The 17,651-nt window shown below is 36.1% G+C and overlaps 1 protein-coding gene across 1 annotated transcript; it reads right to left on the bottom strand.

Moving 5' to 3' along the window:
* Positions 1 to 18: 18 nt before the first annotated feature.
* LOC149244031 (TMV resistance protein N-like) lies at positions 19 to 2,023 on the bottom strand. The gene is made up of 2 exons (XM_089367910.1): positions 1,468 to 2,023; positions 19 to 1,345 (listed from the first exon to the last, which is right to left on the bottom strand). The coding sequence occupies exons 1-2, from the start codon at positions 1,962 to 1,964 to the stop codon at positions 310 to 312; spliced, it is 1,533 nt and encodes a 510-aa protein (XP_089224036.1). The 5' UTR covers positions 1,965 to 2,023; the 3' UTR covers positions 19 to 309.
* Between the last annotated feature and the right edge of the window lie 15,628 nt (positions 2,024 to 17,651).

Here is a 17,651-nt window from a genome sequence, read left to right as displayed (position 1 = left end):
AATAAATGAATAATGTTAAATATAATCACGCATGCCTGGTATTTCCCCAATCTTCTTGTTAGATCTCTGAAGGCCAGCGGGTCTTTTCTATCGAACGTAATTCGCAGTGGCAACCCGTGAAAATCCCTAAATTGGCCGTAGGTAAGTGGCAAAAATGCAATATGTCTTGCCAGTTCCCTAAGTTGATCGTGCATCGCAAGTTTATAACCCCGATACTTTAGGGAGAGATTATCGTAATCAATCATATGAAGAAACAAAATAAATGGTTGCCGCAAAGGTAAGATTGCAAGGTTAAGAAACAAGGGTTTCCTACGCTAAAACAGATATAATACTTACTGGATCCTCTGGTTTTCTGCATTCAATTTCATCATCGGACTGGACGTCATAATGAAAGTCCACAAGGCATTTTTGATGGAGCCTTTCAAGGGAGTGCACGATATTGCTGCCGTATAATCCCTCCAACACTCTAATTGCTAATTCTGTCTCTTCTCCCACCAAGAAGTAACCGATGTCCAGAAATGCTTCCTTCTCCTCACCGTTGAGAGCATCATAACTAACTTTCAGTGTTTGTAGTATATCTTCATGCAGTGTTGTAGAGAACCTTTTCAATTGCTGCTTCCAATAATCTTTGTCAGACATACCAACAAAATGTCCTCCCAAAACTTTTAATGACAAAGGCAACCCCTTACATATTTCCAAGAACTCCTCAACTAAATCTTCGAATTCATCAGATGGTTTGCATTGACGAAAAGCATGCTGGCAGAATAGCTCTCGGGCATGCTGTCTATTTAATGGCTTTACATCATAAAAGAGAGTTTTAAGAGAAGAGCGTCTCATTACGTCCTTATAACAAGCTGTGATCAGTATCAGACTCCCACGCCCCACCGCATCTAGGTCTAAAAGAGCATCTATTTGATTGATATGATCAACATCATCCAAAACAAGGAGAATGCGATAACGTTGTAAAAGATGCTTCGTAGCGTCGATACTGTCAATGTCCTGCAAATCCTGATTATAGCCGAGCAGATCTGAAAGGAGCTTCCCTCGCAACTTAGGTAACTCATTCAATCTGACATTAGAAAGAAAGCATGACCTGCCGTTAAAACTTGGACGTCTCAGGTTGTATATATATTTAGCGAGAGTTGTTTTTCCTATTCCGCTCATTCCCGAAATCCCCACAATCATTGTGTCGCTGAAATCGCTTTGTTTCAGAATTTCATTGATGAGGGGATCCTCCGCCGCATGGTCGAGGCCTACTGGGTATTTGGCCACATCTAATGAGCCCCATTTAAATACCTCTTTTAATACAATGCCCACAATTTCCTCCAAAATTTCCCCATGGTCACTGAAAAAGGAAAACAGAACAGAACAGGTTTATTGACTCATTAGGGATAGAATCGAGAAAAGCAGGCCGAAATTTTATATATCAGCTTGACTCTGTAAGAAATGAGTAAAGGGCGTATTTACCTTTCCTTCGGTTTGAAGAAAATGCCAGAAATATCCGCGGCTTGGCTGAGGGCTTTCCTCCATTTTTCCATGTCTTCCGTGGAGACTCTCCCTTTGCTTTGGTGATGATCAAAGGCATTTTTATAACATCCGCTCTGCGTGTAACGAAGGTCTGCAGGATTCACGTTACAGAACACCGGAATAACCTTCTTGTTGCACTTATGATGTGATCTTAAAATCCAATATAGTTCCTCCAAGCACCACCTTGATTCAGCATAGCCTTTAGAGAAAATGGTAATATAAACAGAGGCACTCTGTATGGCGGTGAGGATTGCATCCGAGATAGTATCTCCCGTGCGAATCTCATTTTTATCGAGGAAGACACGCAGCCCGTGACAATTTGTGAGACGATGATAGATTAGGCTGGCAAGGCTTTTCTTCACGTCCGGTCCCCTGTGACTAATGAAAACGTGGTAAGCAGCTGGCGTTCGCCATTGCGGCTCTGGGTGTTGCGCCATATCTTAAGTATCACGTCCTGCAGATAGAGATATGGTGCCCCGATCCAAGGCGGGGAAGGCTTCGCCTGAAAGAAGTTGACGACAAAATTAATAAGCATTGAGATTGATAAATAGAAGTGTGCATGTACCACAATTAATCGCAAAAGAGGGGCATCCGGGAATGGGCAATGGAGATAAGCTCAGAAACAAAAGAGAGCATTAACAATAATATGTTAGCAGTATTTTAGTTGTCTAGTGTGATTTGTGATTTATTATTATTTATAGATCTATTTTATATACTGATTTAAATGATATACTGATTTAAATGAGTAGATAAAAACCTAATTTTTTTGTAATTTTTTTATGAGTTTATATTATTTAAATATTTTGCATATTTATTTAAATTTTTTTATTTTTAGATTTTTTATTTTGATTTACATTAACAAAATTTCAACTTTGATAACAAACAGACAAAATTATACATCTTACTAAACTGTAAAATAAATAATTTTTTTAAATTTAACATCATTATCCCCTATCTCACTAGAAATAAAATTAGTACACATAATTTTGAATAATTCTATAGTTTTTCATTGAGAAACTGCAAATGTTTTTATTTTTATTTTTTGAATTGGCCAGAGTTATCCTGAACAGAACCAGGATCAAATCTAACTCGCTGCCAAAATTAGTACACATAATTTTGAATAATTCCATAGTTTTTCATTAAGAAACTGCAAATGTTTTTATTTTTATTTTTTGAATTGGCCAGAGTTATCGTGAACAGACCTAGGATCAAATCTAACTCGCTGCCAGGTAACTTATGCCTCAACAAGAGGCGAGATGTCCCCTATGGGATCGCCTACTCTTCTAGCCAAGATACAACAGGTCACAAATATACTCAATGAGATTTGAACCCTCATCTCGTGGGTTTCACCCAGCGAAACTCAACCCGATATCATTGTATAAAAAACTGCAAATGTTATGTAGTATGCAATTTTTTTGGTCGGACACGCATGTTAGGCTAAGCAGTTGGACTGGCGAGACATGTAAATTTGAAAATTTCCAAAACTAAAACATTTAACATGTAATTTATTTTTTCAACCCTCGAACCCACACATGATAGACTGAGCCCTCGAACGCACACATGATACACTGAGCCGGTGGAGTGGGCAGACAAACATACTTGAAAATTTCCAAACTAAATATTTACCCATTTTGAAACTTAATATTTATCGAACAAATACCTATACACTGCCACACTAGGTTTACGGATAAATCCTAAATCATAAGAGTCGGTAATCTTTTACAATTTTGAAGGAATTAGAGATCAACGGAATGCAACCATCAGAATGAGATGTTGATGCAATGCAACCATCATTGTATCAAGAAGTAACAAAGTCGTTTATAGTTTATTCAAACAAAAATAGGATTAAGATTCTATTATGTTTTTGTTTTTCATTTTAATTTAATTTTTCCATTTTAATCCATATTATTTTTATTTAAATATATTTTAAATGATAAAATTTTAGAATATTTAATATTTAACCCATCTTAATTTAATTTCAATATCTAACTTATTTAAATAAAAATTTGATTTTTTCATATTCAGTATATTTAAATTTATACTAATATTAAATTCATCATTAATTTTAATAAATATAATCTAATATTTAAATAACAATATAAATTAATATAAATTAAAACAATTAAAGAAATATACCACTTGATTAAAATTACCATAAAAATTAATTAAACTATATTCTTTTTTTTCTTTTTTTAAGACTAGAGGAATGAGAATGACTACATGACACAAGGTCGATTTTCAATGAACCTAGAATCTTGTAATACATATCACGTCATTTTCATGGCCATCACCAATTGAGTTGCCCCAAAGAGGACTCAATTAAATTATAACTTTATTTTAAATTATTATTATTATTATTATTAATTATAAAAAGAATTAATATATTATTTAAACATATATCTTTATATATTTAGAAAAACACTCAACAAATCCTTTTAACAGGGAGATTCAAAGCACTTTATAATGAATATTCTTAATGATGGGGTGTCTCCTCTATCCCCTCCTTGTGCCCCTAAACTTTTTTTTTCCAATTTTCACGGGCAAAGCCAAGACGGAATCGACAAAATCCAGGGTTTTAGTTCACCCAAGGGTGTAACACCCTTTCTCGAGCCCAGATATGGTTCCTAGCTAGATATGCTTTCGACTAGCTCTTGGTATCTGGGATCTGGAAGATCTGGGTGTTCCATGTGTGTTGCATTCCAACAAAAGTGTATGATTGTATATTATCTTGCGTTCTTAGGCAAGGTCCATGCCACATAAGGCTTGCTAGAGGTGGATGTAGATGATCTAGGATTCAGAGCAAACTTGAGCATTCCAACTTCACAAAGGCCCGAATTACACTTCGGCTAGATTACTCCACAAGTTGTTAGATGTAGTGCCAACATAGGATATAACCTTACAAAACCCGAGATTAGGATTAGGCCTAATTTCTACACAAGGTCCTGAATGTGGAGCCTACACTAGATGTCCTTCAAACAAAGGATATTTCAGATAAAGTGTGCACATTGGTCCAACTGAATGATGGATGACTGAGTCTCATCTCTTGACATAATTCCTCAACAAAAAAATTCTCTACTCTAGTTATTGATAGACTTGCCTTAAAACTTTGGATCTAGGTCATAGCTATAGTTAAAACTCTTTTGTCTGTTTAAATGAAGTCGATTAAAACCAAATGTGAAGGATTTCGGGGTGATCCTACGACTGGTTGCAGAGTTCTAGAGCTTCAATCTAAGGACAAATTATTAACACAAAATCACTCTCGCTCTCCTCTCCTCACAGAGTATTAACACAAAATCATAGGGATCAAGTACACAATGAATAGGGAATATAATTCAACCACATTAGATGGTTCAAAATGCATAAGAAATTAACTTTTTTATGTGATGGGTTTGGAAGACAATTGTGTAAAATATAATTCAAGTTGTGATTAAATTGAAAAAAATCAACTAATCACACATATTTATAATTTCATTACACATGCCTAATAGTTATTCAAGGGATGATAATTTTTTTCTTCTTTCCCCTCTTCTTCTTGTCCTTTCTGGCCTAAAGAAAATATCTCTACTGAAAAATGGAGGTTGTAACTAACATCTGTCTCATATTCCTACATTTTTCCTTCTTCTAGAAGCTAATGCGAGTCCACCTAATATAATTTTTACATTTTTGCCTTAAGAAAACTTCAACATAACCATGAAACTAACACAAATTATCCTAGGATAAATATCACAATTTATAGAAAATATGAAAAAGGGAATTATTCACTCGGGTGAAATAATTTTCTACTAAGATGCTCTTGCATCAGACTCCCGGGAATGAAAGAATTTCTCCATCAAATCTTCAACATCCATGCCAAATTTGGAAATTTATGATGTTATCATCCAACTTACATCTTATATTGGCTATTTTTTCCATTTGACTAAATACTTAAAATACTTTTTTCCTCTAGTCCTCTTGGTCACTGCCTTTTCCAATAATGCTTCAAACTCTTTAAGAATTTCTTTCGGCAATTGGTCATGCCATCTATAGGTCCAACTTTCATCACTTGCAGATGCATTTGTTGTATATTTGAAGGGGTATAGGTCAAGCCCCAAAGTGTCATAACAATCCTCCACTATGTTTCTCATTTATCAAATTATCTCTCATGGAACATTTTGTATGCAAAGTCGAATATCTTTGAACAAAAAAACATCCTAGATCATGTAGCTTGACCATTGTGTTATATTCATGTCAGATGGGGTTTCACAGGTTACATATGCTTCCTCAAAATACCAATCATCCTTGTACATTTCTCTTAGTTCATCAATTCCCAAAACATTAACTTGGATTTCTCACAACATCAATTTGATTATGTTTAAAGCATCAACTACCTGATTTGATAAACCACTCGTATGCCTAATCACAAAAGTACAATTCTGTAGAAATTCAAACCGTTTTACATGCCTCTGGTTTAGCTTTGCTTGGACATTAATGAATTGTAGAGCATGGTTATCAGTGTACAAAACAAATTCCTTTGGCATAAGTTAGTGTCTCCATTCCTTCAAAGCCTGAACTATGGCACAAAATTCTTTATTAATGAAGGCGAATAAACCTCGTCCCAAATCAAATCTCATTTTTGAAGCTTCCAAGAGGGAAATTGGCATCTAGAGATAGAGGACACAACTTCATCTAATTTTATGTAATTTTAATTAATTAGAATCATCTAGACTGCATGTACTGGTAGAGGAAGAGATTCCTCGTTCTTTATCATTGGACTTGCAAGATTTCATAAGGGGGCCAATCCAAATGAGAACCAAGATACTCTCCCCCTTTGACATCAAGGGCAAAGGGTAGACTAAGATATTCTCTCCTTTTGAGATCAAGGGAAAAGGGCTTACCAAAATGAAGACTTCCATATCTAAACAACTGAATATGAACATTGATCATGAACCAAAAATGTAAACTAGAGTTGGGAAAATTAAAATCATAATAATATGGTATTTTTTATTGGTAAAAAATGTATTTTTAAAGGAAAAGTTAAGATTTACTTTTATTAAGAAGAAACAATTAATGTTGTCAATTAATTATATATATATATATATATATATATATATATATATATATATATATTAAACAAAATTTATTTCAAAATTATAAATTAGTAATTTGAGAAGAAATTTATAATTACAACATTTTTTTATTAAATTTAAATAATATTAAATAATGTACATTGATAATTTGAAAAAAAAAAAAATTATAATTTTATCATTTTTTCTAGAAAATAATATTGGGAAAAACATAAATAATATGTAACAGCTTTGGTGAAAATTCCATGTAATAAAAGTTAATAAATGAAAAATAATAACCACGGTTGATGGGACACTTATTCCAAGCTAAATGTTGGGGAAGACATCCTAGTGTGGGCGTTCATTGGTTTATTATGGCTAAGGAAATTGCCAAAAGAAATGGTTAAACCTTTGGAAGGGAAAAATGACATTTTTGGTACAATTATTTATGAAAATAATGGAAATTGGGAGAAAAGTAAGGTGAAAGGTCATAGGTTGCACACGAGGAGGAAAATGAAAGAAAATAATGGAAAATGAAGAAAATAAAGGCCTCATTAATAAAGAGGCTTCTAAGGATCAGTGGGTACCCTTTTGTCAATGCATATTTGGAGCTCACTCATTATTCTCTCTCTCTCTCACTCTTGGATAGTTAGAGTTTTCTTAGAGCATTTTGGCATGGGAATAAGAAAGACAAAGAAGACAGGAGGAAGCAACGATCAAGCAGGGAAAGGCATGATCAAGCAGCTACAACAGGATTCTTTGTAGGTATCAATTTTCATATCTATTATCCTTTCTATATTTGGCATGCATGGTTTGAATGTGGTTCTTTTGTTGTTATGACATGGGTTTTTCCAGGTGTGACAGTGTTTTCAGCCTAACCTTTCCATTTCTGAATAGCCATGGTGTGATGGGGTTCTCATGTTTAGGTTGCGCTGGATTGTTGGATGGATTCAATGCTGAGTGAGGTGGATCTATGAAATGATAGAACATATGGCCTAGTAACCCTTGAACCAGATTATGGGTTTCAGTAAAGTCGGATTTTGTGTTGCCTCAGATGGCCTAGGAATCCTTGTCGGTGAATGGTAGGATATACGGTAAAGCCTAGAGGTGGTTTTCTCTCCATTGGGCCTAGTAATCTTGGGTTTGGGATATGCGATAAAGTTTGGAGAGTGGGTCTCATTTTAGGGCCTCGTGATCTGGGTTTGGATTGTGGTAAAGCCCGAGAGACTAGGAGACAAGAAAATTCCTTGCAGTGTAGGTGGAGAAATATGGTGGCATCCATGCTTGTTTGGGTGAGTGATCGAGGATCGATTATGGTAAAGCCTGGTTTCTATTGACTAGGGTGATGTGGTTTAGCCTTAGTATGCCCTGGTTGGTTCTTTTAATTTGACTCCCATTCATGCTTGGAATATGTCATGGGGGTGAATCACTGAAGAGAGATTTGGCTAAGCCATTCTATGGTCGGGTGGAACATAGAAGTCCCATCCTAGGTTTGGATTTTTTTTTTTGTCTAGTTAAGACTAACCTAAGTACCCACGGGGGATTTGAACCGGTGACCTATCGCAAGGAGTGCCTTATCAGCGCACCCATTCACCGTCAATCCAAAGCCCCGTGGGCATCCTAGGTTTGGATTTTACGTCATTAATGAAAGGTTATTTCTACTTTTATTTTTATAAGTATTGTACTTGTTTATATGTGAATCATATGGATGTGATTTCATTGGTATTTCTACTGCTATTGTGCTAGTTATATATGTGTTTTATGACAGAGACTGTATGGTTCGCATCATGTTTTTACTTGTAATTGGAAGAACAATGTATCTATATCCTAATGGATGATAATGCATCAAATGATATAAGGGAACAATGGTCCTTAGCGATTCTTAGATAAGTATGAGATTCCTATGCTTAATTCTATTGTTTACACATGTAGATTAAATATTTGTGATATGTTTGACGAAATTCTTGTCATCGCTAGTAGGGGTCTGGTTAAGGGCTTGCTCAAGTATTTACATTTGCATCATTGTTTCCTTGTCATATTGTTGATCTAAAGGTGACACCGAATTTTGGACAATGCCCTGGGCTCTAGGCCTCAAAAAGTGGCTCAAATCTCGAGGGTGCTGGCACATCACTAGAAAAATTGGTCCTTTGATGCTAACTGACAGGCTTGTGAGAGCGCCCAGAGGTCCTTGGATGTTGGGATGCCTATAACATGAGAGCGACCAGGAGACAAGTGATCAAAAACTTCAATGGGACCCAGAGGCAAGCCGCATGATGTGTTGGCATGGTTCTTAGGGTCTTGTAGCTGATGTGGAATGTTTGTGTGTTAGGTTTTTGTCGATTCTATTTCCTTAAGGTGACATAGGAGGTTAAATCCAATCATAGTAGCCTCTTGTTGCATGTTTACCCTAGTTGGCTGGTTACTTGGGTAGATGTGGGAGGAGAGTGTTAAGAGTGGTATTAGAACATGGTTCGCCCCTCAGACTAGATTGGCTATGTGTTGGTAATGCATGCATGTCAGTGACATATGTGTCTCTTAGACTTGTATTCCATGTGCTTGTTGAATTTACATAGTGTTGATCATGGTTGTAGTGATGTTGTCATGTAGAACTTGATGTTGTTATTGTGGAATGCATTGTCGTGAATGTATGATTTGTTACATGTTGTTATATGTCGCTTACATGTATCATGTTGCATGTTTGGTTACATTCTCCTATGTTTGGTTACATTCTTGTATGCTTAGTTATAGGTATTATTCTTGTAGGTTTACATGTATTGTTTACTTATGCTCAATTACATGCATCCATACGTGTGTGTGGTTTCTTATGCATTGCTTATGCATGTTGATTTTTTCATTTGGTCATGTGTATAGTGGAATAATGGTTGTAGTTTTCATGCATGAGGTCAGGGTATGTGTAATTGATATGGTCATACATTGATGGATGGGCTCTAGCTAAAATGATGGTTGCATAGTTATATGATTATGTGTTATGTTTCTATATGTTTTATGATTATTTTATACATATATCACGTTGATTTGATGATATTGCAGACAAGGTATCATCCCCGAATTATGCTAAAGTACATTGGTTTATTGTGATGTGGTTTAGGTGACATAGTATGTCTTGCAAGAAAGATATCAAATGACTAGCAAGATGGTAGACCTCAAAGAATCTCTCTATGAGTCAAATGAGCAATGTGGTGTTGGGCACTCTTCTGTCTTGGTAGAAACATTGAGAAGCCTAAAATAAGAAATAAGGAGTTGTAAGGTAGATAATGGCAGAATCATACATGCACAATCGAAACAAGAAGAGGTAAATGTAATACTTATTTAGAGTTTGTCATAATTGCAATGACAAAGGCCACTTTGGATCAACCATGGTCAAGATGACGAAACTAATGGGACGTATGGAAGTAGGTCTCATGGTGGTCACAGGTCGGGTAGAGATGACACAAAGATGCTAGATTGTTGTTTACTGCGGATAGGAGAGGTGATGGATACAAATATTATTATAGTTCTAGTTCTGATAGACATCATGATCATCATCGTTATCATCCTTACAAGAGGAGTGATAGGGGATATTTTCCAGATGATTTTAAGAAAGTGAAGTCACCTACTTTTTATGGAGATCTGAAGAAGACAGAAGATGCAAAATCTTGGATCCTTGGAATGAAGAAATTATTTGAGTTGCACAATTACACAGATAATATGAAGGCCAGAGTAGATATCTTTGGCCTGGGAGGTAAAGAAGATATCTAGTGGGAAAGTGTGAAGCGGGTCAGAGACACCAAGACAGATGATTTGAGTTGGCAAGAATTCAAAAGGCTTTTCAGGAAGAAATACTTGTCAGAGAGGTACTACGACAATAAGGCTAAACAATTATATGAGCTAAAGATGGGATCAATGACAAATGAAGAATACATGACCAAATTTTTGGAGCTATTGAGGTATGTACCATATCTTAAAGATGAGAAAGCTAAAGTTTAGCAATTTTTCATTGGTTTTCCATTAGAATTTAGAGATCGGATTAAGTATGAGAAGCCTCGATCACTTGAAGAAGTTATTGGGAAATTGAAGCATTTCTATGAATAGTCAAAGCGTAAGAATGAATCTCAGCAAGGATGGAAGAGAAAAAACAAAGGTAAAGGTAAATGGTAGCCTAAAAGAACAAGGCCTCTGAATGAAGAAGAGAAAGAAAATGTGGCACCACAAAAGAGGTTCAATGCAACTAGATAGGGACATGGTCACAACAACAACACAAAGGCAATGGTACTAGTCGGTTAGAGTGTTGGAAATGCGACAAGGAGCATATTAAGATAGATTGTTCACAGAATCAAGGTTGCAGACCTCAAATATATAGTGCACAGGAGGCACATACTGTTAAGTATGTTGGTAAGAGCATTCCTTGTATTTATGCAGCATTGGATAGGAAACAGGTAGACCATCATGCATCTATCATTGAGATGGACAGTCAGCTTTGTGATAAAGCTATTCTATTTTGATTGACCTTGGATCTAATTATAGCTATGTTAGTCCTGACTTGGTGGATAAGTGTGGTTTGAATGAAGAATTGCATGCAAAATCTTGGTTAGTGCAGTTGGCTACAGGTACAAAGAAACGAGTTCATCATTGGGTAAGAGCTTGTGCATTTCATTTGAATGGTATGCCTACTGCATCATGTTTGAATGTATTACTATTGGGATTGTAAAATAAGTTGTTGGGTATGGATTGGTTATATCTTCATAGAACCAAGGTGGATTGTTATGATAAATCTATTGAGTGTGTTGATGACAATGGGGAACCAAGAGTCTTGCAGGGTAAGAAGAAAGCCACATCAATTTGGATGGTGAAATCTATGCAAGCAAAATATAGTTGCAGGAAAGGGTGTAAGTTATTTATAATGCACATTTCTAGTGATAAGGGTAAGGAAGTTGAGCATGCAGATGTTTTGAGAAGGTACCTAGTTCTACCACAGTTCAAGGATGTATTTCCTAAGGACATTCCAGAGTTTCCACCTCACAGGGAGGTAAACTTTTCTATTGAGTAAGTGTCAAGGGAAGGTCCAGCATCAAAAGAACCTTACAAGATTAGCACACCTGAGTTGGTAGATTTGAAGGTATAGTTGAAGGAAATGTTGGACAAGGGATACATTAGGCCAAGTATATCACCATGGGGTGCACCAGTATTGTTTGTGAAGAAGAAAGATGGTACTCTTAGATTATGAATTGACTACAGGAAATTGAACAAAGTTACTGTGGATTGATGACTTGTTCAATCAGTTTAAGGGAGAAACAATGTTCTAAAAGATTGTAGATGTCATCAGGTACGCATCAAAGAGGATAATATTTACAAGAAATCTTTCCAAATCAGGTATGGGCATTATGAGTTTCGGTTTGATTAATGCTCCAACTACATTTATGTGCTTGATGAATAGTGTGTTGCGTCCATTTTTAGATAAGTTTGTTATTGTGTTCATTGATGACATACTGGTATATTCTAAAAATTAGGAAGAGCATGCCAAGCATTTAGCAACAGTACTGAGTTTGTTGAGAGAGCATCAGTTGTATGCTAAGCTCAACAAGTGTAGTTTTCTTTAGACTAAGTACATTACTTGTTAGAATTATGATGCATGTGTTGTACTTGATGGCAACCCACTTGTAGCAGAACAACTCACTAATATATAAGTAGATGAATCTACAGAAGAGATATCAGATGTGATAGAATACATGGGATGCAGAGCAGCTCAAAGGAATTAGTTCAGATGTAATGAACAATGACAACTCATTAAGATGACAGTTCTCAGTATGGCAATATAACTTTGCCATCAAGTCCAAAGGGGGAGATTGTTGGCATTATCATACAGGTGTTGTCCTTGATGGCAACATACTAAGATGTCAGATCACAGCTCAGGCTCACAGAATGAAGAAAAAGAGATATACGCAGGTTACCCTTGATAAAGTCGCATATACACGCGGGATTGCCAATCAAAAGTCACGTATGCATATGCACGCACTTTCATGCAAGGAAAAGCGCGTACATGTGGGAAAACTTATTTTTAGTCCATGGTATTTGGTCCTTGGTATTTGAACCTATGGTTTTGGACCATGGTATCTCTTCCAATGTATTGAACCCAGGTATTGCGCCCCAAGTATTGGTTCTAAGCGGTTTTGGAACATGGTATTGAGTAAAGGCCTAATACTATAAAAGGAGGAGAAGATCATTAGGCAAAGGCACCAAGCAAGTCTCGAATATCTGATGAAGTATGAGATCCAGTATGCAGGTTATGGGTTCATAATGCCTTGCTTGATCTGAGCTAAGGAGGAATCTCAGCGGTTGATGGAGAACAAGATCTAAGGATAGATCGAAATTTAATGGCTTGGAATGAATCATATCTATATGGTTTGATTTTCTTATTCTAGATCTGTATACTGATGCATGTAATGTTCTGTAAATATTATGATCTGGGTATAAGTCATGTTTGGAATAGCTGCAAATCATGAATGAATATTTACAGATGTATACGCTGGTTGACTATGATAAAAGTGCGTACATATGCAGATTAGATACATCTAAATAGCGTATAACATATAAGCTATGATATTTGAAGTTACAGGTGGTTCTGATTGTTGATGAAAAGTTCTGAGTTCTGGTGACTGTTTACTGGTGTCAGTATTCTGCATATTCAGATTGATTGACTGTGTTTAGCTTCAGTGTTGATGGATGAGATCTAATAATGGATCAGGATCATATGACTTATCTTTATGTGATCTGATGGACTAGATCTAGTTGGTAACACAGGTATTATCCATATATATGTAATGATCTGGGTATGTCTAAAGTCAGGAAGTGCAACAAAGCTATAAGTATCTGATGACATCTACATTGGTTCGCCTTGGTGAAGTTACGTATACACACTTCTTAGGCTCTTCCAAGTAGTGTATGCACTCTGATGCATGATTTTGATGATACAGTTAGATCTTAACATTGTTGCAAAGTTCTGTGTTCTGCTCTCTGTTCTGGTGACTGCAGTTTTTTGACAGGGTTTCAGTTTTTTAGTATTGGGTGATTCAGAGATTGATGATGCTAGTGTTGATTGATTGTGCGTTTCAATGATATTGATGGGTCCAGTATGAAAATTGGATGAAATGTGGCCTTCATATTATGGTGTTGTGCTTCAGGAGTATCTAGTCTAAAAATTTATGAAACGTGGTACTTTGAGGAAGAAAGAGAAGGTTGTAGCCTTCTGTAGGTCGGCACCTACATACTAGTACATCAGCTAATACAAGAGAAAAGGGGGTTGTAGCTCCCTTCCAGTAGTAGCTGGAAAACAAGTGAAGGTTGGAGCATTTTGTAGAAGGATCAGCTAGTACAAGAGCTAAGGGGGTTGTAGCTCCTTTCCACGAGAAGCTGGAGAACGAGAGGAGGTTGTAACCTTCTGCAGGTAGAAGCCTGCGTACTAGTATAAGGCTGCACCAATACAGAAATAGTGTAAGAAGAAGTTTCTTATTAAAAGAAGATAGAGACGAATTGCAGCAGGTGGTTTTCACCCACATTGGGTTTCCACCTTACATCATGGTGTTCATGTGTGCTTCTTGTGTGTGATGATCTGTACTATTTTACTGCACATGTTTACTGTTCATATGGTTAATAAAGTTCTAATGCACTAACTAAAGATCAACATTTAATGGATTAACTGAATCATAAGTTTACAGGATGTACGTTATTTGCATTAGACACAATTGCATGTACACGCAGGTTCCCTTAACTGAAGTAGCGTATATGAATCTGAGTATGGAAATGAAAAAGTGTTTGATTTGATAATACTGATTCATCCCCCCCTCTCAATATTATTTCGAACAATTGGTATCAGAGCAGGTCCTTTGGTAGAAGCTTGATTGCTTGAAGGAGATTCGTAGAACAATGGGAAGGAAACTAAAGAAGAAAGCGCCTCAGAAGAAGAAGACATCTCAAAGGAACTCTGACAGTGGGAGAATTGATTAGGGAATATGTGGAAAAAACAATTCAGATTCAGAATCACTTCAGAATGAGGATGAACAAGAAAAAGAACTATCAGGTATGAATTTGTTATCCTCTGGTGATACATTTCTCCATCCATTTGAAGATGATGAAAAGTGATAGCGTAACAACTAAATTTTCTCTTATGGTTGAGAAAGAAAGATATCAAATAGAGGTAGAATTTAAAAGGCTTATAGAAAAAATTAGAGATCAACAAGATCTATTGCACAAAAGGGAATGTATCTCCAAAGAAGAAGTTACCAATATAAAAGCTCAACTAGAAGAAGGAAATAGGGTAAGGAAGTTATTCAAGGAAAAGGAAGATCAATGTCAAAAGTTGCAGGATGAAGTAACATCATTAAGAAATGAAGTAAATGAAAGGAGCACAACAATCAAGAAACTCAAAGAAAGATCCAGTTACTATGAAAGTCTTGAAGCTATGATCCTCTCGCGAAAAGAAGATCTTGAAGAATCAAATAAGTAGAATAAGGAACTACTCCAAGCTCTTGAAAAACAAGAAAACAAAGTTCTTGAATTAAGACATCGGTTGGAAAAAGGAAGAAAAGCTGAAGAAAACATGAAGAAGTAGTATCTTGAAAAGGAAGAGCAACATCAGGTTGAGGTAAATATTCTAAATGATAAATTAGAAGAAAAGGATAAGCTCTTATGATTTCAAGATAGTACTAAGATCTTGGATGATATTCTTAGTAGTCAAAGGTCTCCTGCTATCAAAACTAGTCTTGGTTTTCACGAATTTGTTGAAGGTAAATCTAGTTCACAAAATGAGGCAAGGAACTCTAATGAGAAATCTGAAATGCTCAAAGAAATGGAAGGAAAACCCCATCAACAGCCAACGAAAGAAATTCCTCAAAGACAAACTTTTGCTCCTAACTGTGGAAGTGATAGACATTTATTTCCTCCAATGAATAATGTTGAATGTTATGTATGTCATAATCTTGGACATGTTGCAGCTAAATGCAGAAGAAGAATGGTTCAAGACCATCACACACAAAGATCATCACGTTCCAGGTACTTTAAGGGATATTGTTTTTCTTGCAATATGTTTGGTCGCAAAGCTGTTGATTGCTACAGAAGGAATATGAAACATGTAAGATGTTATGCATGTAACAAGCTTGGACATATAGCAAAGGAATGCAGGAAAAAAGTACGGGCACCATATCAAAAGGAGAATACATCATCACCCCTGAAGATATGGAAAAAAGGAAGTACAATCAGAAAAATGTGGCACAGCTCAATGTGCAAACACAACAGACTCAGAGGAAACTGAAAGTGTGAAACTTCAGTGTTCTAAATCTCATACGCAAGTTTCATGAATAAAAGTCGCGTATATACGTGAGTTAGTCATTGCACAGTAGCGTATATGTTAATTTGAAAAAAAGCAGTAGGACAGGCTCAGGAAAAGGGTCTGATATGATTCAGTTCATTATTTGCTTTGTTTGATAATGGTTACATTCTACTAATGATGTGTAGAAATGTCTTGATACTTGTAAGATGTTTAGAAGTGTTTTGATCCTAACTTGATGATGATGCCTTGATATTTCTTGCTAATATATGCATGATTAGATCTGACAGTAAACAAGATGGCACAGGTTCAGGGGGAGCATATGCTTTTAATAATGCATTGTTGGCATTATGGTTGGTAGTCCTTGGTGATAATGCTTATATGGCTAAATGATACATCGTGCTATGATATGGTTATGAGTTGTCCATGACAAAATCTCATATGATTCTTGGGGTTACATAGTTGGTGTTTAGATCAGATTTGTGGTTGATTCTCTGATGATGCATATATGGTGCTTACATGGTGATCTTCATAAGGATAAGGAGAAGTACAAAGCTTGAATACACAATTTCATTACTTGATGATGAGTCACTCATATGTTGTTGTCGACATATAATACAGTTATGATGCAGGATTCCTATAGTTCTTGGCACTCACATGGATGAGGATTATTGTTGTTGATGATATCAAGAAGTCTTGACAAAAGATCTTGAGCTCAAGATACATAGTGCTATATACAGTATGCTGGATACATGGATGATTACTCAAAGTTGCATTGTTGGAGACATGATGATGATGAGTTCTTACCTATATGATGATAGGTTGATACTTACATATGTTGATTGATGCAAATGTTCCCAAGTGTTGATACTTGGATGATATATAAGATCATGCAGATCTTGATGCTGATGAGATGGCTATGGTGTTTTCCACATATGATATAATTTGAATGATTCTGTATGTCATATGCAGAATTCTATTCAAAAGGATGAGTTGATATCTATATGCAGACATACCTTGTTATAGGTTGATGACTTATACACTAATGGACATATACAGGTTGCTGGTCTAGATTCTGTTGACAGATGCTTATGGAGCAGATCATACATTGTGTATGATAGTTGTTGATGACTATCATGGTCTTATTTAGATGTTTGGTCTCTGTTATAAATGTCATGTAAAGGTCATATCAAGACTCATGATGTAATAGTTTGTCTCTGTCTATTGTAGTCATTTGATGAATCCCTTTTGGTCATATGATGTAATTTGTACCCCCACTATGCATGGGAAGGATGATGTAATATTTTAGTCATGTATAAACAATTGGTATCTGGTGTATCCCCACTTGGTTGGGTGGATGAGTCAATATTGGTAAATCCCCACTTGGTTGGGAGATGGATGTATGTATGAGTCTTTGGTGATAGGAAGGTCATTTCTGATAAAGTCATGTTCTTATTGTAGAACATCTTTTTGCAAACCTTGCTTACAGTCAGGGGGAGCATGAACATCACACTTCAGCAGAGCAGAGATTTCAGCATGTACTCAGAGGGAGGATGGACAGATTGATACATCTTGGCATATACAAAGGGGGAGCTCAATTAGAGATTTCAGCAGGTACTCAGGGGGAGTATGGACAACGGAATATATATCAAAGAAGAGAATATCTTGGTCCGCCCTTTTCCCTTGATGTCAAAGGGGGAGAGTGACTTGGTATGATTGTTGGCATCAAGTCCAAAGGAGGAGATTTTTTGCATTATGATGCA

This window comes from Pinus tabuliformis, chromosome 8 (assembly GCF_031772625.1).
Source record: "Pinus tabuliformis cultivar Carrire ecotype Pingquan chromosome 8, CPIR1, whole genome shotgun sequence".
Lineage (NCBI taxonomy): Eukaryota > Viridiplantae > Streptophyta > Pinopsida > Pinales > Pinaceae > Pinus > Pinus tabuliformis.
This window is presented reverse-complemented; position numbering and strand designations above follow the sequence as displayed.